Source organism: Suncus etruscus, chromosome 13 (assembly GCF_024139225.1).
Source record: "Suncus etruscus isolate mSunEtr1 chromosome 13, mSunEtr1.pri.cur, whole genome shotgun sequence".
Lineage (NCBI taxonomy): Eukaryota > Metazoa > Chordata > Mammalia > Eulipotyphla > Soricidae > Suncus > Suncus etruscus.
In genome coordinates this window covers 3,898,348-3,918,926 of record NC_064860.1, presented here as the reverse complement: position 1 = coordinate 3,918,926, position 20,579 = coordinate 3,898,348, and the positions used below count along the sequence as shown (strand labels likewise).

The 20,579-nt window shown below is 55.0% G+C and overlaps 1 protein-coding gene across 1 annotated transcript; it reads right to left on the bottom strand.

The window, feature by feature from the left end:
* Nucleotides 1-5,996: 5,996 nt before the first annotated feature.
* On the bottom strand, nt 5,997-15,067 carry AQP1 (aquaporin 1 (Colton blood group)). The gene is made up of 4 exons (XM_049785303.1): nt 14,626-15,067; nt 7,004-7,168; nt 6,815-6,895; nt 5,997-6,179 (listed from the first exon to the last, which is right to left on the bottom strand). The coding sequence occupies exons 1-4, from the start codon at nt 15,013-15,015 to the stop codon at nt 6,000-6,002; spliced, it is 816 nt and encodes a 271-aa protein (XP_049641260.1). The 5' UTR covers nt 15,016-15,067; the 3' UTR covers nt 5,997-5,999.
* Nucleotides 15,068-20,579: the final 5,512 nt, after the last annotated feature.

Below are 20,579 nucleotides of genomic sequence, written 5' to 3'. Positions count from 1 at the left end.
CTCAGGCACTAGAGACTGGAATTACTTGCCTTGGGCTTCCTGGAGTCTCAGTTTTTTTTGGGTTTTTTTGTTTGTTTTTTTGCTTGTTAGTTTTTAATTATCTTTATTTAAACACCTTGATTACAAATACGATTGTAGTTGGGTTTCAGTCATGTAAAGAACAACCTCCCCTTTACCAGTGCAACATTCCCAGCACCAATGTGGAGTCTCAGTTTTGACTTCTTATTTGTTATCCTGAATAGCAAGAGTTGTTTACTTGCATCATTCATGTTGCATTATGGAGGTTTTGAACAGAAAAAGAAGTTCAAGAACCAGCCTGAGTTATGACCATGGACAATGGCTGGTATACCCCCAGCCCTGACCACTTGCTCATCTTTACTAATGTGTTGGAGGGCAGAATTCACACTCTCTATCTCTCTGTCTCTTTATGTCTGTCTTTCTCTCTCTTTCCTCTTTTTATTTGTTTTTGTCCTCTCTCTCTTCTCTCCAAAGACAGCGCTTTTCTCCCTCTCATTTCTATCTATGTGTTGATATGGTAACTGGTAGAAATTGTCTGACAGTTTCTCCCTGAATGCTAGCTAGGCCCAGCGACCCAGCCTAATGATCTACACAGGGGCAGTTTGGCTTCTGGGATGGAAGCACTTCCTTCATACCTCACAATGTGACCAAGGCACAGTCTTCCAGTCTTGACTAAGTGGCAGGGATTAGTCAAGAGCTGACAGAACGCAGTGTCTGTGTGTAGACATAAAACTGCAGCCTATCCCTCAAGGGAAGTCGCTGTCAAGTTGTAGGAACAGATCTTGGGCAGCAAACTTCTCCAGCATATATGCAAGTTCACATGCAGATACAGATTTTAGTCAATGGGTATCTCCCATGTATACCTAAATTGAGTTGTCTCCTTCTTGCCCAGGGTTAACAAGCAAATGCGTCATGGCCTCCTGAAGCAAGAACATAACTTCCCAGAATTCCCCTGTAATAATACTGAGGCCACCAAAGGTCCTGGCACTACTAGACTGGGACCAGTGCTGGCCCTTTAAGAGCTGAGCTGTAGGGACCAGGGAGATAGAAGGCCTTCTACTTGGCCAATCCAGGTTCCATCCTAGCACCCATTAGGGTCTCAGAAATGATTTCTGAGAAAAGAGCCAGGAATAAGCCCTAAACACCATTAAATGAAAACAAAAATTTTCTAAAAAAAAAATTCCTAGAGGCCCAAGGCAGATGTGGAAGGAGCCAGGCAGGAGAAGCTGACAGTAGAGGTTGTGGGGCAGGGACTCCAAGGATACTGAAAACAGGGAGCATTTGAGGGACAAGGAAGACACAGTGATGTGCGTGTCACTGCCACATCCCATGCTATACTGCACAGAACAGAAGCATTGGCCAAACCCTCTGTGCAGGGTGCGTGGTCTCATGAAACAAGGTGGTATTATCTGTGGGTGAGTGGTATGATCATCTACACCACTGCCCCAAGAAAAGAGTGGGGTGAAGGATGGTGGCCCAATGCCTGGGGCCTCACCAGCCACCCAAACTTCCAGAGATGGCCTCTTTGGCACTAAGGACGAAATACCACCTGCTAAGAATCCGGCCCTGGGGAGTTCTGGGCCCCACATTGACCTGCCCTGGGCCCCAGCAACAGCAAATTCCTCTCATGGTCCTCTTTGTGCTCTAAACCTAAAGCAAACAAGGCATCCTGCCCAGCGCTCAGTCCATAAAACATTAATCCCATCCCCTCCTTGAGTGGATCCTGACCCAGGAGGCTCTGCCCTCACCATGCCATGGAAAAATCCGAAAGGAGCGCACGTGGCTGAGCGCACCACGGGCGGGACCCCTGGCACAATATCCCCAGTGCTTTTCCAGTGTTTTTTGGATCTCTGCTGGGCTCTCAAAGGCATGGTGGGCCCACCTAGAAACCCCTAAGAGGTGAGAGCCACCCCATATTTGCCGAATCCCCCGGCTTGGGTGTCCAATGGTTTGTCTGAGACCCCCTCATTCAGTAGACAGGCCCTCCAGGGTCCACCCAACTTTGACATGAAGAGGGATAACTGCCCTGGGGCTCTGATGGTGCATTCTGGTCTGTTCTTCCCTCACTAACTCTGGGGAGAGATTTCCATTGACCCCGAGAAGGACAGGAATGTCAGAGGAAGCATGTGGGTCCCCCAGGAGGCCTGCAGGTCATATGCGAGCAACCAAGGACAGCACTCTGTTGACTTCGCATCCTCCACACTCGAAAAACAGGATTCAGGGACTAGCCCAGGTTCCTTAGAGGCGTCTGAGCAGGCAAGGTCATTGTGGAACTTTTTGCTTCCTCAAGTTTAATGGAGAGAGGAATTGTCCAGGAGTTAAGAAGCTGCTAGATTACATCCTACTTCCTCGCCACGGGGCCACAAGCAGAAAGCAGCATTGCTGGCCAGCTGGGGTGCCCCTGAGAGTCGCTTGGGAATAAGGGACAGGCCAATGGAGGGGACAGCTATTGTGTGGTCTCAGCAGGGACCCAGAGCAGAGGGGTGACTGGCACCTTCACCAAATCCCCCACACGTAATCACTTGACAACAGGGAATCAGAACTAGGGCCTGGCAAGCTTCTGAGAAATATCTTGAGAGTGGCTGGCTGGTTGGGGGGCAATACAGACTAGGTAAAGCATCCCAGAACCTCACTTCATTGAGCAAGAGACTTGGGGTGACAAAGATAAACTGAGACTCCTGACACAGGAGAGAGACAGGAAAAACCTGGGTCCTGACTGCTCCAGGCCAGCTTAGGCAGCTCTTCCCTGCCCTCCTCTCCACACTAGGGAGACTACAGTCTGCAAATGTAGAACATTCTCCTTCCAGAGTGAGAGGCCTAGAGGGGGCCAAGGATGCTGGGCAGCCAGAGAGAAGCAGCGTGGGCTAGGCACCACTGGGACGCGGCACAGCATGGGGCCAGATATGCTTGTTCTGTCTTGGAGTGGGAGATGTCCATGCCTCTTGCTCATCACCGTGTCTTCAGAGGACACCCTACACCTTGGCTGGCCAAGAGTCGACCTCATCATGATGTTCCTGACAAATTGGGGCTCCAACACCAGGACTCCAGACTGAGAAAGTTCCCATCGCACAGTCACTGCTGCATGACCCTCACCCAAGTCTAGTCTTGGGGACCTATGAGTGCCCACCAGTGGCCCTATCAAACTTTCCAAGATTAGAAAGGCCCTAAGCTGAGTGAATGGTGTATGGGAGTCACCCTTATACCACCTAGGATTTGGGACAGTACAATGGATCCAGCATGAGGGTGGCTTTGCTCTGGGGTGCAGGAGGGTTAGTGGGTGTGTGCAAGGTCTGGAGCTGCCTCAGGACAAGGCTCAGTTGGTTTCCACCGCTGAGAGGTGGGGCAGGTGAGGACCCAGCAAGAAAGTTGGGTTCATGGTGTTCACGCATTAGTCCCTCTACCACAAGCCCCAGTTTTGCCTGTGCTCAGTAGGAGAGACTGGAGATCTGTGGAGACTAAGGCCATCAGGGTGGTGGGGAGATGGGGCCACCATCTATGGGCCTGGGAGTTAGGTCAGGGCTCCCCACCCTGCATATTCATGGACACATCTGCCCAGATGTTTGAGGGCACCTGAGCCCCCGACTCTGGATGGTCCCAGCTGTTTTATGAGGATCTCTGGGTCTCCATGTTCTGACAAACCAGGCCTGAGGGAGTGTGTGAGGCCCTGCCCTGGGTCCAGACTGTGTTACCTATGCTTTGTGGAACAGGACACTTGCACCAGTCCAGGAAAAGGGTCAGATATGGGGAGCCTCTGAGAACCCAGCCTGGAGGCCAGAATGAATGGACTGACAGATGGATGAGTGGATGGATGGATGGATGGATGGATGGATGGATGGATGGATGGATGGATGATGGATGGATGGATGGATGGATGGATGGATGGATGGATGGATGGATAGATGGATGGATGGATGGATGGGTGGGTGGGAGGGTGGGTGGGTAGATAGATGGGTGGATGGGTGAATAGGTGGATGAATGAATGGATGGCATATGGAAGGATGAATGGATAGATGAAAGGATGAGTGTATGAGTGTATGAGTGGATGGATGGATGGATGGATGGATGGATGGATGGATGGATGGATGGATGGATGGACAGGCAGATAGATGAATGGATGACTGGATTTATCGATGGATGGATGGATAGATGGATGAATGGATGGAAGATAGGTAGATGGATGGACAGATGGACAGATGGACACACGGATGGATGGACATATGGATGAATGCCTCATTTTCTTTAGCCCAACAGGCCACCAGAGCCAGTTGGATGCAGGCCACAGGGACCCCTTAGTACTTCTCTGCTTACTTCTAGGGTTCCTTTCTAACCATTCTAGGGGGTGCAGTGCTGAGAGGCAGTAGTATTCCCACAGTGGTCAGAGCCTGTGGGAGCAGCTGGGATGGGCCCATGTAAGCAGAGGGTCAGGAAGTGGGTCCTGGGGTTCATAGGTGCTGCCTAGAGGGTGGAGGGACTCGAGACTCATACTCTGGCTGGCTGCCCTCACCCAGAGTGAGTTCTTGTGAGAATTGGGGGACTCTGTGCCAACCCTCACCCCACCCCAGAGCTCTTGGGAGGGATATAGGCCATGATACTCCTCTGCCTGGGGCCCCATCAGTCTGACCCAAGTCCCCTGTAGAAGGAAAGACCATGCCAGAAAAAGGAAGACCACAGAGGGCAAGAGAGCACCTTGCAGACATTTCCATTTATTTTCTTAACATATCATAAATTCCATGTCCAAAGAGACATGCGCAGAGCAGACAGAAGCAGTTCCTGGGATACAGCAACCCAGATCAGGGAGAGGCCTTGCCCCGGCCCCATCCTGGGCTTTGCCCAGATGTTTGGAGACAGAGAAACTGCTGAAACAGGTTGTCTGTCTGCTCAGGGTCATGGAGACAAGACCTGTATGTACCCTGCGCCTTCCTCAAGGGCCTGTGTTTTTCCCTGTTAGGGACTTGTGTCCCCACTAGGGGTACAGACAAGGCCATGGGTCAAGATAAATTCTTCCCCACCACCCAGGATCCCGAGTAGATCTGGGTCTTGTGGCCTTGTATGGATCAGGCTTGTGAAGGTCGTAGGTGGCGGCTGCAGCTGCTTGGATGGGTCCAGGTTGACTCCCTCCAGAGTGCTGAGGCTTAGCTGTCCTAAGCGCTTCCAACCAGCTCAGCCATTAGTGGGGTGAGAGAGCATCCGAACCCCATCCAGAGCCCAGCATGACGTGGCCCACACCTCTATGGACAATCTGTCCTTGGTCTTCATAAGCAATCCCTACGGAGCCTTCCTGGCTCGAGACCATCTGCTTCGACACTGGCAGGAGGAAGCAGAGGAGGAAGGAAAGAGCAGGAAGAGGTGCTGTCCTTGGGGTGTGGACAGCTCAAGGCAACTGCCTCCAAATAACCACCTTTCTGTCACAGTAGGCCCTGAGGGGGAGCCGGCTGCAAGGACACCCCCAACCCTCCCCTGCAAGCATTTCACTGGGCACTGACTGACTCCCCTACAGCTACAAAATTCCCCCAGGGTTGGGGGCTCCAGGCTCTTTGCTCTCCTGGCCTGGCCTCACTTCTACACGGGACCTGACAGAGACCACCCCCAGACCACGCCGTATATGTGCTGATGAACCTCAGTACCCTGAGTACTTGTTCAGGAGAGGGGTGGGTGCTCCATCTTGCATACAGGCTCATAGGGGGCAGCTTTGGGAAGAGAGGGGCACTCTGATTCCTTTGAGGGAGCCCTGCTGGGCGGGTCCCTCCCTGTCACCTCCCTGAAGCAGATGACCAACCCTCTGGGTGCCCCCCAGCCCCCGGAAGGCAGGAAGGCCCAGAAGCAGAGAAAGAGAAAAAAAAAAGTGTTAGAAACAGCCCCGACGGGGCGCAAGTGCACGTGGGGAAGTGACTTTGATTGCCAGAGTATCTGCGATATGACGGGTACGTCAGCCCAGCCCCTCCGCCCACCCCGGCCCCCCCTGCCCCAGCTCCCCAGCACCCCTATTTGGGCTTCATTTCCACCCTGGAGTTGACGTCGTCGGCATCCAGGTCATACTCCTCCACCTGGCCGCTGGTCCACACCTTCATGCGGTCTGTGAGGTCGCTGCTGCGCGGAGCCAGGATGAAGTCGTAGATGAGAACAGCCAGAGCACTGCCGATGAATGGGCCCACCCAGAAAATCTGGAAGGAAGCATCAGGCAGCTCAGAGGGTCCTGTCTGGGGTTTCCCCCCACTGCCTCAGGTCTCCTCGCTGCCCCACTCATGGCTGAACCCCAACAAGCTAATTCCAGCCCCACTCTCAGAAAGCCATACCATGAACCGCAAGCCCAGCACTGGACCTTTCTCCTACATAATTTCTGTCCTGTGCCTCTCAACACCTGTTAGCGGTGTCTTGCTTAGCACAGCCTGGGGACCCACAGAGGGCTGAAACAGGCTGGCATAGGTGGGACCCCCAGCACCTGCTCACTGCCCCACCCTGTGCAAGAAGCAGACAAGAGCCTTGTGTGATGAACCAGCAGCAGCAATTGAGCAGAGGTACCAGCAGCATAGCCTGCTGAGCACTGACCCTGACCGGGCCTTGCTCACAGGGAGGGAGGCCCCTGGACCCTGCTTCCCACTTCACTGAAAGGGCCCACAAATCACTGTCCTGGGCATCCAAATTGCAAATGAAGAGCTGCGGCTGGACCCAGCAGCAAAGCAGGTCCTGAGGATGTCCTGACCTCTGCATCTCCAGCTCAGGGCTTCATCTCCCCTGTTTCTGCTGTCCCCCAGTTCCCAGAAGAGGAGAGTCAGGCCACAGCTCCTGGCAGCCTTACCCAGTGGTTGCTAAAGTTGTGCGTGATCACCGAGGAACCGAAAGAGCGTGCAGGGTTGATGCCACAGCCTGTGTAGTCAATCTGGAGGAGATGGGAAGAAACGTATCGGTCAAGCCCAGTTCCCACCCAGTGCCAGGACCCTGTGCCCACTTTCCCCAACCCAATCCCACACCCAGGAGCTCTACTCACTGCCAGCAGGTGTCCCAGGGCTACAGAAAGGCCAATGGCGAGGGGCCCAGAGCCCCCAAGGTCACGGCGTCTTCGGTCTGTGGTGGCCAGCACGCATAGCACCAGCTGCAGGGTGGCAATGATCTCGATGCCCAGGCCCTGGCCTGAGTTCACACCTCCAGCCAGCTGCAGGGGAGAGGGGAGGCAGAAGTGAGCAGAACACACCCTCCCTGACACCTTCAGAGACTCCCTAGGCCAGTCCCCTGCTCACTGGCTATTGCAGCTCAGCTCCTGGATATGTGCATCTGTGGGTACGGTGCCAGTGGGGTGTCAGTACAACTACATCGGGCCAGGGCACCCCTTGGAGTACCAAGGCCAGGGGACACCAAGCAATAAAGGAGAGCCCAGCTGGGACTGGCTCCTTTAAGTCCAGAACATTCCACGCCATTCCCTCCTGTTTTTAAAAGTCCCAGGCTGTCCTGCCAGGGCAGGAGTGCCATGAGAAGAGCACTTGCCTCGCACATAGCATTCCTGGGTTCGAACCCTGCACCTCAGAGGGTCTCCCGAGGCTCAACGGGACTGACTGCTGAGCAGAGTTAGGAGTAAGCCCTGAGGCACCACCCCCAAACAAAAACAAACTAAATCAAACTCCCAAAGCTGGGAAGGTCTTGTTTCTGCCTTCTCTGTCTCCCTGCCACTGCCACCTCTGTCTATCGCTCTGTCTGTCTCCCACCAGGTCCTGACTCCAACCCTGGCCCTTCCCTCTCTGAACACTGGGCCCCTCTGCTCCTGGGCCACTTTTAGAAATGTGACTCATGGAAAAAGAAAGGAATAAGAACAGCCAGCATGACCCAGAACCGCCCCCTGTGCCTGCTCCCGGTCCTCCCCGGGTCCTCCCTGTGTGTGTGTGGGGAGGGGGGGGGGGTCCCAGGATCCAGGTGGGCTTAGATGGGACAGAACCAAGACACATGAAGGTGCCGGGTGCAGACTTTCACCCAACTCTACCCAACAGTGTCCCCCCAAGCAGGAGTGTGTGGGGCCGTTAGCAAAGTCTGAGCCTGGGGAGGATTGGGGGGGGGGTCTCCTCCCGGGCCTTTCCTAGGAGAACAATTCCCTTCCCGCCTTTGTCTGCAATCCAGGGTCACAGGGAAAGTGACTCACATCTCTCCCACAGACAACTCCAGCCCCAGCGCTGGTCTTTTCTATAGACTCCAGATCCAGGGCTCTCTGCAGCAGCCCCAGGTTAGTGCCTGACATCCCTCGCCTCCTGAGCTGCCAAATTTGGATCTCAAGGCCTCTCTTTAGTGCTAATTCTTCGCTCTAAGCCTCAATTTCTCCACCCATAAAATGGATCTCTAGGATCAGAGCAAGTACATTGGCATGCACAGGTTCCAACCCCAGAACTGCTAGGAAGAGCCAGGAATCAATCCTGACACTTCTGGGTGTGGTGGGAACCAAAAGGGAAAAAAATAAAAAGAGGGGCCAGAGCCATAGCACAGTGGTAAGGCTTGCATAGGCTGACCCGGGGCAGATCCAGATTTGATTCCCGGCATCCCACATGGTCCCCAAGCCTGCCAGGAGAGATTTCTGAGCACAGAGCCAGGAGTAACCCCTGAGTGCCACCAGGTATGGCCCCAAAACCGAAATAAATGTTTTGTAAAAAAAAAGTAAGAAAGAAAAAGAGAAAGAAAGAAAGAGAGAGAGAGAGGAGAGAGAGAGAGAGAGAGAGAGAGAGAGAGAGAAAGAAAGAAAGAAAGAACGAAAGAAAGAACAAAAGAGAAAGAAAAAGAAAGAAAAAGACAGATCTCATGACCCCAGGGCCTGGGCAGAGAGGGGGAGATCTGGAGCCTGGCTGGCCCCACTGTCCCTTCCTATGGAAGCTCAGGCTCCTCATGAGCCCCTCTCAGGTCACAGATGCTCTGGCTGGCCGGAGACTACACCCCACATCCTCCACTGATGCCTCTTCCCTCCTCTCTCAATCCAATCAGCGCCCCTGCATTGCCCGAAGGCACTGCATTCCCCAGGGTTCCCAAGAGCTTTGTCATGCCCAGCACTGCCCCAGGATAGGAGACTAGCAGCTATCCCTTTCTGAGGCCAGAAAGAGACCAGGAAACTCTTGACTCCTTCTTCAACACCAGCACCCCGTCTCCAGGAAGCTCCCCGTGCCCACACCCTAGTCCGATCACACTCATGTCTAGTCATCATCCCCACTTCACATGCCAAAGAACTCAACGCTCTTCACATCTGGGAAAACTTGATAATTCTAACTTGGAAAGGGGGGTGAAAAGTCTGTTGAAGATGGGTGGCTGGCAAAGAGCGGGTTCCAAGTTAAAGTTTGCTACTCTCTGCTGTGGCTGAAAGGGTCGGGTTCACTTATTATTGAGAAACAGAAAAACAAACCCACAAGAGTTGGCATGCACAGCCTCCAAAGCTGTGCCTGGCCATGAAATTCTATGCCACAGGTGAGGGACAGCAAATATAGCAGACCACCATCATTTTGGCCGAAGTCAGGGAAGTTGGCAGAATAGCCCGCACTTCTGACCTGAAGAAGCCCCAAGAAGATGCCAACTCGCTACCTATCTTCAGCCCTCCAAAGACTGCGCAGGATTAGCGCCCCAATGGGAGCCCCTGTGTGACAAGTTGTCTGCTCTCCAGCCCTGTGGGCCTAGTCCCTGGATGAGGAGTGTGTTGAGAACAGGCCTGGGAGGCCTCGGCTCTCTAGACCTTGGAAGCTATGTGGAGCCACAGCAGAGAGGTCCTTCATTTTCTAGCATTTCCTTCCTATTCTATGACCACATCTGTCACCTAGACAACAGATGTGATGGGACAGATGCCATGATGAAGGCACAGCCCAGACAGGCACTGCAAACCAGGTCCCTTTCCCAAATATTCTGCCTCCCCGCTCAGCAGAAGATGGACTGAGAGCCCCCAGTTTGAACTTGCTACAGGGCCCTAGGACAGGCCAGACAAAGTGATCCTCAAGAACTGGACCCCTAACTTGGTTTGTCTTCCCTGACACCCCTCAGAGGCTCTGGCGTTGGGGTTGCATGTGACTTGAAGCACTTATCTCTGGAGAATGAGGAAAAGCAGATAGGACGCTCCTGTCCTGCCTCAATGACTCGGTGCTCAAAGTGGGGGAATCAGAAAGACTCCCTCCATAGGAATTCAGGGGTGCTGCTGCTTCTTGATACCTACTGCTTTGGATACCCCTGAGGGTCTTTGTAGACAGAAATCTGGGAGACTGTTTCCAAGGGCTGTGTAACACTCTCCTCTCCCATGCTCCATAGTGAAGTGCAAACAGCTAAGCCTGGAGCCTAGAGCCCTGCGATGGAGGGCCCAAGGCAAGGGGAATCTGAGAAAGCACAGGTACCCTGCCCCCGAGAATGAGGGTGCTCACCCCCTCTTTGTCTGCCCACACGGGGCGGCAGGGGCCGGATTCTCTGGGAATCCCCATCATGCAGGGGAGATCTCTGGGGGTCAGGCTGTCCCTGTAGCATGTGACCAGGCAGCCAGCCCCAGGTGCCCCTCACCCATACTAGCTGCTCTCCCAGACTGGGAGGTGGGGTTTGAGTAGAAAGAAGCCCCTCGAGGGAGGGTAAGTGCCGCCGTTCTCAGAGCCTTGGAGCCACTGCAAGATGCCGATTCATTTCTAGACAATGCACAAACAAGACACAAAACAATACACAAAACCCTGCTTCCTCCCTCCGTCCGTCTATCCTTCCCCTCATCTTTCTCGCCCCCTTATTTCCTCCTTCCTGCCTCCTTGCCCTCTGTTGTGAACGGGTCTTGTGCATCCCACAGCCCCATGATTTGGGAGTGAGGGTGTGCAGGGAGGTATGGGGGTGATTGAGTATGTGTGAGTGAGAGTTTGGAGGCACAGGCATATGTCTGAGAATGTAAACATGTACGTAAGTGAGCATGTATGAGTGTTAGCCTACGGGCTTGGAAGAAGGAGCATTTCTGTGTCTGAGCATATTGTGTGGATATAGGCATGTGTGTGAACGTGTGTGAGAATTGTGTGAGCACATGTGAATGCGAATGAGCACCCACCAGGGACCCTGATGGCCTCATCCCCTTCAGCAAGGGGTGTGATGGAATGTAAGGTGCCCCAACTCTGGGGGCTACTGGATCGTCCTATCTCCATCACATCCCTAAGTCTCCCCCTAGTGGCTCCAGTGAGCTTGAGATATTCACGGGCTACAGGAATCTCATCAGGTCCTGGATACTATTGTGGGCCCTGGGGAGCCCCTGCCTAACCCTCTCTCTGGAGGGGCACGTAGCCTCTACTGCCAGGGAGACTAGACAAGCACTGAAGGGGGATGCTGTTAGCAGAGTTGAGGTGCCTCCATCCCTGAGATGGAGAACCATTTTCCAGATCCAAGGACACAGGGTGGAATGAGGACCCCTGGTATGGGGGCAGCCTTAGGGGTGTGGCGTTAGAGGAATCGAGGATATTCTGGACTCATGATGGAAAGACTCTGGAATTGACCAAAATGAGCTCAGCTTATGATTTAAGGGGAAAGGGGCTGTGAGCAGAGGGGACCAGGCCACTGAAAGTCCTCTTGGCAGGTTGGGCTGGGGAGTAATACCAGCCTTGGGGATGACCTAGAAATATTGTCCAGAATTTTCCATGGTGAGGAAGTCTGCACCGCAAGCTGGTTGCCCGCCCTCTCTCTCTCTCTCTCTCTCTCTCACTGGCTCTGGCTGGAGCAGTAATTATACCCCCTGCTGGCACCACGCACACCTCTAGCCCCCAGCCCCTCCCTGCCTGGGCAGGCCTCAGTGAGCCAGGGGGTTCTGTCTCCCCAGCACAACAGAGTGGCAGAGCTGGGAACCTCAGGCCTGGAACTGACACATGGGGCCTCTCTGTGTAGGGAAACTGAGGAAAGTAGGGACAGGACAGCACAGGATTGGGCCAACAGGCTGAGAGGAGACCTCTAGAGAGGGCTGCTCGGGCCCCACCTGACCATCTATAGGGGCTTTGGGATGGCGAGCCAGACTTGGGGTGCTGGGCTCTGACCTCTGGGCTGCATTCCTAGGACTCCTGCTTCTCTTCAGGCTCTCTGTGGTCCCCTCTGACAGCCTATCAGCCAGCCAGGGCATCTGAGAAGGTTGAGGATGACCCCAAGCTTATCTCTTGCTCCCAGCACCGTCCTGGTGCTCAGCTGGGCCTTATCTCACTGCCCCCAGGGCGCCCTAACAGGCTCCACTTCCAGCCCAGGAGCAGGGAGGTGAGCACAGGCGCCAGGGAACACAATCCTCACTTCCTGGGCCTGGCCACACCCTTCTTGGCCCTGGCCACACAGGACACCCCCTGCTCCCCTGAGCCTCTCGCTCTTGCCCAAAGGGGTGCCAATTTCTGCACCAGCCAGGACCCTGCAGGTCAACCCTGGAGACCTCTAGGGCACATCTGGGTGAGCATAAAAGAGGAGAAAGAGCAGAAAGTTGTCCCCGGGACACCCCCTGACTCACCCAACCACTTCCTGCCACATTTTCTGCCCTATTTTCGTGGAATTCACCATGGCAACATCTCACCCCACCCTGGTCTGGAGCAGGGGTTGGGGTGGGGGGGGCTGAGGAAAATGTGTGTCACCTACTGACTCTGGCCCTCATGGCTCATAGAAGCTTGTGGGAAAGGGGGGCAACTCCCTGCTTTTAGGCCAGACCCCAAGCAGAGGGCAAGGAGTGGCGAGGCCTTCATGTGGCTGGCACACCGGATGCCTCAGCCAGCCCCCTCCTGGGGAGCCCGATAGTTCCTCAGCCAAGTCCGGGTGCATGGGGCGTGGCCAAGAGATAACAAGGTTCTGAGGGCCCCTCTTGAAGCCTCAGCTCCAAGGAAACTCAACAAGTGAGCAGCCAGGACTGGAGGGCCCTGCTGCCCGCCTGTCCGCCTGCCCTGCCCTGCTCCCTGCAGCCAGCCTAGCTCGGGAGCAGAGACCCGGCAAGGGAAGAGGCAGTGAGCAGGGCATGGTACAAGGTGAGAAGCCCAGACCGACGCCTGGCTTTAAAGAGTGCCAGACCCTTTGGCCTGGTGCCTGGGGAATACAGGGATGCCAAGATGGGGTGCTAAAGTCTGGGAGCCTCAGTGCCCCTCAATGCCCAGTGAGATCCTGGGGGGACCTGCTCCCCCTTGGCGGGCCCCTCGGAGGAGTCCGTGGAGGAAGCTGCCTCCTGTCCATGTGGCCACAACCACTCAGACTAAAGTCTAAACTCCATCCTGCAGAGCTAATCTTCAATCCTGGGTCTAGCAGGTACTAATTGGGGGGGGGGGGGGCAGTTCAAGGGGACAGGGGGAGGTGTGACAGCAACAGAGAAAGTGATAATGTCTGGTGCCAGGGTCATGCCTGCAGCCTTTGGGCAGCTGAACTTTGGCAGTAGCAGCAAGACTCCCATAAAGAGCACCGAGCAACACGCCCAGCCGCCTTGTCTCTCTCCCCACCTGTGCTCTCTGGCTTTGCCTCTTCTGGGGGGGGGGGCAACCCTGCGGGGCACCCCAGTCCTCTCTGTCAATGGATACTAACAGCCCTAAACACAGGTTTTCCCCTCGACTTCCTTTTTCCCCTAACCTCTTCTTTTTCTGGATTAGTCTGCCGAGGTCTCAGTCTCCTGCGGTGCTGAGTGCAACTTGGCTGCGGGTCTGAAAAAAAACCCAGGTCTGCCCTGAAGCAGAGTGTGACCAGCACCATGCTGAGCGCGGCAGCCCTGGAAGAATGTGCTTTGCAGCTTCTGAAGGCCACCAACATCTGCTCCTGGTTAGATCTTGCCCCCCCCCCCTCCATCCAGGCACCCTGCCCTGGCCTCCACCCCAATTCAGCCTGGAGCCGCTGATGCCCTCTGGAATACCCCTGCACCTCCTCTGCCTATGCTTGCGCTCCCTGAAACTGGCGCTTCCAGAAACAGGTGCGGAGGACGCTCCACCCAGCGCAAAGCTCTGCAGCCCCCATGACAGCACAACACGAACCCCTTGCTGACCCCCCAGTCCTGCAGGTTCACAGCACCCAAGGAAGGGGCCAGTCGGAGAGCCTGGGCAGGAGGGAAGGGGTCAGGCCCTTCACACCACACTGCCTGCTCTGTCCTCCAGGAAACCACCTGTGAGAGAGCCCAGGGCTGTTTGCGCCCTTATCTCCCTTCCCTTCCCTTCCCTTCCCAGAGCCTAGAGCCTAGAGCTGTGCTTTCGCCAAGGCTGTGTGGGGGAAAGTTCTGGTGTGGGGACACCTGGAGGGCTGTGTGTCTTGCTCAGGTGTGGTGTGCTTTTGAGCAGCTCACACATCTAGAGACATTCAGCAGCCCACAGACAGGCACTGGGTCACCCAGATGCCTGGCAGTGCTTCCTTGGCTCACAACTGCAGGAGACGGGATCTGGGAGCACTACAGAGCACAATCTGGGGTCTCAGAGCTCTGACAGCTGCCTGCATACTCTCTGCCTAGGAAAGGGTGCCCCTTGGAACAGGGGCTGGATGCTGCCATCTCAGGCACTCAGCCCACCTGAGCCCTCGCAAGACACAGCTCTGAGCTGAGTCCCAGTACCCCATGCTGTTCCTTGGGGGTCCCAATCTGCACAGCCAGGGGAAAAAAGGAATAGACGGGCATATCACCCTCCAACCCTCCGCCCCTCCAATCCTCCAATCCCCAGCCCCACTCACATCATTTCGACCCAGCGAGTTCCCGGGCAGGCTGGAGGTGATGCCAGACAGGATGGCTGTGGCCACGATGGCCCCCACGCACTGGGCGACTATGTACATGAGGGCCCTCAGGATGCTGATCTGGCAGCTCAGCAACAGCCCCAGGGTGACGGCTGGGTTGAGGTGGGCGCCACTGATGTGACCCACACTCTGGGCCAGCGTGGCGATGCTCAGCCCGAAGGCCAAGGAGACTTTCACGTTGTCCTGCGAGGCACCGGACGTCTGGTTGTTCTTCAACGGGTATTGGAAGCCCAGGGCCGAGCCAATGCTGATGACAATGAAGAGAATCATGGCCAGAAACTCGGCCACCACTGCCCTCCAGAAGAGCTTCTTCTTGAATTCACTAGCCATGGCTGGCAGAGGGCTGGCTGGCTGCAGACACGGGTGCCCAATTCCTGCTGCACGCTGAGCCACACACAGCCTGGGCTGGGCCTATTTATAGGGCCCGGTGGGGGGAGGAGAAAAGGGGGAGCACAAAGGGAGGAAGGCCACTGCTCACTTGCTCCCTCCCGCCCAGCACCTCACAGCCTGCTCGCAAATGGATGTAGACACAGTTTAGCTGCAGGCTGCCAACTTTCCCCCTCCTTCTCCCACCCCCCTCCCCGTCCCTCCCTCTGCCTTCAGCCCTGCCCAGCTGGGCAAGGAGGCAGCCTTGTGCTGTTCTAATTTCTAATAGGCTTTGGGAAATCCCTCCCTGTTGACCCCCCTCAGGGAGCCAGAGAAATTCAGTTGCTTCTCTGGTCTCTCTGCGCAAGGCACAAAGCTCAGGGGTTGCCCCAAGCCCAGCTGTCCTCAGGGCAGGGTGGGGTGAATGTGCCAGGCTAGAGTGGACATTGCTCTCCTGCGAAGCGGGAACCAGCATCTCACTGGCCTGCCTGACACCCGCCTCAGTGGGATCTGCCAGCCTGGAGTCCACAGGGCCTTGAGGCCACCAGGGATATACAGGAGTCCATTAGGGGGAAAGGGGCACAGAGGGCTGTGGGCCGCCATCGTTGTCCCAACTCTGAAGCCAATTGCAGCTCAAGAAGCAGGAATGAGGTCTGGGAAAGTCAAACCCCAGGAGCCCCCTGGCTCCTAGAGCAATTTGGCCAGTGATTTGGGGGCAGGGTGGGGGGTGAAAAAGTTTCTAAAGCAGAGAAAAGAGAGGGCAGGGCAGAGAGGACTGAGGCTGGCGGTAGGGATGGGGTGCAAAGGAAAGGAGCAGAGAGAACACAGGTGGGGGACAGTGAAAGGGGACCCCAGAATCACAGCCTGGCTGAATCCAGGTCCAGGAAGTGAAGCGGGGAGACCAGGAAAAGAAACTGTCCTGCAGACGCCGCAGCTGATCCCTGAGCCAGAGGCCTAGAGAGAACTGCAAAATCGACCAGGAATGGGGATACCCCCCGCCCAGCCCATGATGACCACTGTTCCAGAGATGCAGGCAAAGAAGTGGGGGGATGTAAGGAGGGAAAGCAACTGAGGTGATGACGGCGGAGCCTGCCTGAACCTTCTTTCCCATTATGGGGCATCCCAGAGGGCCTACAGCTCCTTACGTAGAGATGTGGGGGCTCCTGCATGCAGGGGTGTCCTGAGCACACACAGAGTGGGGTACAAAACCTGAACGTAGGGGCCAACCTCCACTTCCTTCTGCCCAGTCTGGCTCAGTTCCCAGCCCCTGGGGTCTCTGCTGGAAGAGCTGCTGGTGAAGGTTGGGTTCAGTGGGGGTGGGGTCTCCAGCAGGCTAGGTGTCCCCCTCAAGCCAGCACTGGGGAGGGCTACACAGACCCCATGGCCACAGGAGGCTCAGGGGAATAACTGAGGCAACTGGCCCTTCTTGCCATGGACTCTGGAAGCCAGGTTGGTGCAAGGGCAGCAGGGCCCGGCAGGAAACCTCTATCAGGTAGGGCAGGGTTGCAGAAGGGGTGAGGGGTCGTGGGGACCTGCTGGGGCTCCCGAGGCTCCAGGATCATGAGAGTCCTGAGTTGTACTGTCTTCCAGGACATCCCCATTATTCCATAGCCATGAGCGGCCACCCCTGTCCTCTGAGATTTTCAGCACTGTTAGCCAAGTTGTGTGTGTGAGTTTGAGTATACATACACGTGGGGAATGCACAGAATTTGCCTTTTTGTTCAAAGCAGAGCAACATTCAGCAACGTGCTCAGGGTCAGAGCCAAAGCAATAGCACAGCGGCCAGATTCCTGGCATCCCATATGGTCCTCCAAGCCTACCAGGAGTGATTTCTTTTTTTTTTTCTTTTTTCTTTTTTTTGGTTTTTGGGCCACACTCAGCGGTGCTCAGGGGTCACTCCTGGCTGTCTGCTCAGAAATAGCTCCTGGCAGGCATGGGGGACCATATGGGACACCCGGATTCGAACCAACCACCTTTGGTCCTGGATCGGCTGCTTGCAAGGCAAACACCGCTGTGCTATCTCTCCGGGCCCACCAGGAGTGATTTCTAAGCGCAGAGCTAGGAGTAACTCCTGAGTGCTGCTGGGTGTGGCCAAAACAAAACAAAACAAAACAAAAAAGATGCTCAGGGAGGTCCCCTCCCTTGGAGGGGGATGCAGAGATGGAACCAGGAACGTTCTACCTGGTCCAACTCAGATGCTGAACTCAACAGCCGGGTCACTCTCAGCGTAACATCTGCACCCCCTTCCTGACCCAGCAGGGACCACGCCCTGCCCCCAATCTCTGACCTCCTATGCTGAAGGCATGATATCTCCAGGAACCAGCCAGATGCACTCACTGTCAACTCCCAATGCAGAGGGGCTTCTAAGAGATGGGGAGTTTTCCCCTGTGCACTGCCCACCCTGGGGGACCTTGGCCAAGCGGGCATGTCCTCGTGGCCAAGGCAGAGCTGAACTGAGATGGTCACCCCGGACCCCTCGTGCCTCCCTCCCTCCCAGAATCCAGATAAATGTCTGCACTGATTGTCAGGTGAGCCCAGTTCTGTGGGGAAACAGACAGAGCATACACCCAGAGGCCCTGGGATATGCCTGGGACCTCCTCGCCCACCTCTCTGTGACTGTGGTTTGAGATGTTGTTGGCACAAACTCTGAGTGGAGAGTGGACACAGGGCAGGCCACAGAACAGCCTTGCTGTATGGGGGCTGGGAAAGACAGCAAGCCACAGGCCATCTCGATGCCCCTTACCCTCCCATGATGCAGCCAGTTTTCAGTGCTCAGGGGCCCAAGGGAGGCTGAAGAGGGGACAAGCCCACACTCCAAGGGGCTTTGCTGGCACAGTGAGCTCAGCAACTGCTTTTCCAGATGTGGCCCTCCTCCATATTAGACCAGACAACTGGGGCTCCAATGTTCCTAGGACATTCGGGTGCTAGTAGGGACCCCCTCCCTGTCTTTGTCTTTGTCCAGAGAAGGGGCTGCTGAGCTCCTGGTGTTCACTCAGGGTCTGGACTCCCAGCTTGGGCTTGGGGTGGGTGTCCCCGATGTGGCCACACTGGTTCTGGCTGCCAGAGGCACAGAGCAGGGCAGAGGGGGCTGGAGTGGCCCAGGGCAGGGCAGAGATCCCCCAAGCCCCAAGCAGGCTGGGCTGGGCTTTAGGAAAACACGACCTCACAGCAGCTGGAGGCCCTGATCAGGAGACCAAAAGAAAGACTGGCTCTGCTCACCAGCCTGTCTGACCGGTCCTAAAAAAAGTCAGATAAAACCGAGTGCCTGAGGCTGAGGGACAGGGTATGGAGATACCTCAGAAGGCCCTTAAGAGTCTGATAGAGACCCCATACCCCTACTCCAGGCTACTGTCCAGACAGAACTGACCACCTCCCCCAGGACTCATAGGACATTAGGGAGCAACAGGGAGAACACAGAGGGTCAGGCCACCCCCACTTGGCCCCACCCCCAACATGTGTCCCCTGTCCAGCTCTGGCCAGGCCCTTGCTTCCTTATTACCTGCACCCCACCCTCCCAGACCAGCTTCCTCATGGCCAGCAGTTCCCCCAGCCCAGATCAGCCCCTTAGTGCTCAGCCCAGGCAGGCCAGGCACCAGGGCAGAGCTAGGTAAGAATCCCTGGCCATGCAGGCCTCACTAAGCATGGTACAGAGGGGCACAGGATGGCCCAGCAATGCCCATAAGATACTGAGACTAGCTAGAAGTCCCAAGCACTTTCTCTGAGTAAAGAGGGGTCCTTAACATGATCTAGCAATTTCACTGACTGCAGAGAAATCCCTGGGCTAGCACTTACTCTGAAGACAACGAGGTTGCTAGCATTTCTATGACTAGAAATGAATTCCTAGCATTTGCACTGACTAAGGAGAGATACCGTGCTCTTAACACTCGCTCTGACTAGAAAGGGATCCCATCACTTTTTCAGCCTAGAGATGGGTCCCTAGTACTTGCTATAATGACAGAAGTGTCCCTAGCACTTTCTCTGAGTAGAAAATAGTCCTTAGCTTGCTCTTACTAAAGAGGGCCTTAGCACTTGCTCTGACTAGAGCTGGATCCCAAGCCCTTACTCTGATGGCAGAGTGGTCCTAGCACTTGCTTTGATGGCAGAGGGGTCCCTAACACTTGCTGTGAATACAACAGGAGTCCCTAGCACTTACAATAATTACAGTGCTATTTAGTACTTTCTCTGACTAGAGAGAAGTCTCTAGCACTTGCTCCAACTAAAGAGGGCCCGAGCACTTTTCTGCCTCGGATAGGTCCCTATAACTTTCTCTGACTAGTGAGAGGTACCTAACACTTTCTCTAAATATATATGGCTCTCTGGCACTTTCTCTGACCTGTGATGGGTCCCTAGAAATTTTTATGAATACACAGAGGCCTCTAGCACTTTTTCTGACTAGATGGGGGAACTAACATTTGTTCCCACTTCAGAGGGGTCCCTAGCACATCTCTGACTAGAGAGAAGTCCCTGGGACTTGCTCTAACTAGAGTGTCCTCTTGCATTTGCTTGAACTACAGAGGGGCCCCTAGAACTTTCTCTGACTAGAGAGAGGGGATCCTAGTACTTTCTCTCTAAGGAGTCCCTAGCACTTACCCAAGTAAAGAGGGGTCCTTAGAAATGGCTCTAATTAGAAAGGAGCTCCTAATACCTTCTCTGACTAGAAAGGGTCCCTACAACTTAACCTAATTAGAGAGTTGGTGTCCTTAGCATTTACCATGATGTCTGTGATGAGTTCTCTAGCACTTTACTAGAATTGGGTTCCAAGCACTTGCTCTGATGACAGAGGGTCCCTAGCACTTATATTGACTTGACAGAGGTCCCTAGAATTTGTTCTGACTAGAGTGGGTCCCTAGTACTTACTCTGACTAAAGAGAGGTCCCTAACATTTAAACCTGACTAGAGAGGGGTCCCTAATGCTTGCTCTGTTGACAGAGGCATCCCTAGTTCTTGGTCTAGTGAGCAGATTTAGCACTTGCTCTGACTACAGAGGCGTCCCTAGCACTTGCTGTGACTAGAGGAATCCCAAGCACTAGTCACCTCTGATGACAGAAGCGTCCGAAGCACTTTTCGGACTAATAGGGGTCCCTGGCCAGCTCCTCTGTCCTCCTCCACCCTTCCCCAGTTGCGCTAAATCCCCTAGGTCAGGAATCTAGATAATGCATCTTTTTCTCTCATCCTGCCTTTGACAACCCATGTCATCTGGCTGCCCACCCCAGGCCCCTTCACCTGGGGGTCTGCTTCTCTTGGGCCTGCCTAAGTCATGTACCCCAGCGCAGAGAACCAGTGGTTTCATCCAAGCAACATCCCTCCAGTCAGGCCCGAGACCTGTTCACTGAGCCCCTTTCCCCCAAACCCTAGCCCAGAACCTGCATACATGGAGGTTGAGTAGAGGCTGTCAGCAGCCCCTCTAGGGGTCCTTTGCAGAAGGCAAGAGAGCACTGAGGCTGAGCCCTTGTGAGAGGGGCCTCTCTTGCCACTCCTGCTCATGTTGACCCCTAGCTCCAGCTCTGCACCCTTACTTCTCATGGGGC